This window comes from Thunnus thynnus, chromosome 22 (assembly GCF_963924715.1).
Source record: "Thunnus thynnus chromosome 22, fThuThy2.1, whole genome shotgun sequence".
In the NCBI taxonomy this organism is placed as follows: Eukaryota; Metazoa; Chordata; class Actinopteri; order Scombriformes; family Scombridae; genus Thunnus; species Thunnus thynnus.
The window spans coordinates 26,899,875-26,901,076 of NC_089538.1; the positions used below are offsets into that span (position 1 = coordinate 26,899,875).

General features: G+C 41.1%; 1 protein-coding gene across 1 annotated transcript in view; it reads left to right on the plus strand.

The window, feature by feature from the left end:
• atp1b2a (ATPase Na+/K+ transporting subunit beta 2a) overlaps nucleotides 1-1,202 on the plus strand; it is a 24,690-nt gene continuing 23,488 nt past the window's right edge. Inside the window, exon 1 of the mRNA XM_067580188.1 lies at nucleotides 1-310. Within this exon, the coding sequence (XP_067436289.1) occupies nucleotides 205-310 (106 nt within the window). The 5' untranslated portion in view covers nucleotides 1-204. The remainder of the gene's footprint in view (nucleotides 311-1,202) is intronic.

The following is a 1,202-nucleotide window of genomic DNA, read 5'->3' on the forward strand; positions in this document are numbered from 1 at the left end:
TGACGTCATCCTGTCTCTCTCTCTCTCTCTGTCTATCTCTCTCTATCTGTCTCTCTCTCTCTGTCTCTCTCTCTCTCTCACTGATCATCATCGATCAGCGGATCGATACTCTGCAGCTGATCTCTCTCAGTCACAGTTTAGCGGTTTTAGCGGGAAGGTCGCCCACCAGCCTCCATCTTCATCCTCTCCATCATCATCATCATCATGTCCGCCACCAAGGATGAGCACCGCAAAGGCTCGAGCGAGTGGCGGGAATTCTTCTGGAACCCGCGAACTCACGAGCTGATGGGCCGGACCGCCTCGAGCTGGGGTGAGTGCGTGCGTGCGTGAGACCCCCACACACTGTTAACGTCCCCCTCCACCCCCCCACCCCGGGCCGTGTCTCAGTCTGTTACCGTCTCTCTGACCCCCCCCCCCCCCCCCCCCCCCCCGCCTCCACCAGCCTGTTTATGTCTGTTTTACATGTAAATAAACATTATTTACATTAATAACATTATTAACATTAATGAACCCGCCTCATATACCATCATGTACAGGTGTATCATACATGTTAACACTTCCTGACCTGAAGCTGAACTCTGAACTGATCTGATGAGGATCCATAAACACGTCCTCACCTGTATAAACTCACCTGTTTACACTCTATATGTTGTCCGTTTGTTCGCACAAATATATGATATACAGTATATACACACATATATACTGTATATACAGTATATATACACATATATACTGTATATATGTGTATATATACTGGATATACATTATACATATACACATGTATATATTACACACAACATGAGTGATCGTCACTCAGTATTATATATAAATCTCTCTCGCTCTAATAATCTCTATTGTCGTTTAGGTTTACTAAATTATGACATTTAAACCAGATAACTAAAATAAATCATCATGAGATAACGGACAGACTTTAAACAGTATGACATATAATCAATAGAATGAATGAAGAGATTCATGTGTTTCTCTTGTTGCTGCAGGCAGAAACACATATAAACATAGATGTTATATTTACATATATAATATATTTGTGTTGACATATACACTCTGTGGTAAACCTGTCCAATGTAATCTGATTTAACAGCTCTCCGATACCTCTGTTTATATAGTCTCTCTATTTATATAGTCTCTATTTATATAGTCTCTCTCTCTATGTATATAGTCTCTGTTTATATAGTCTCTCT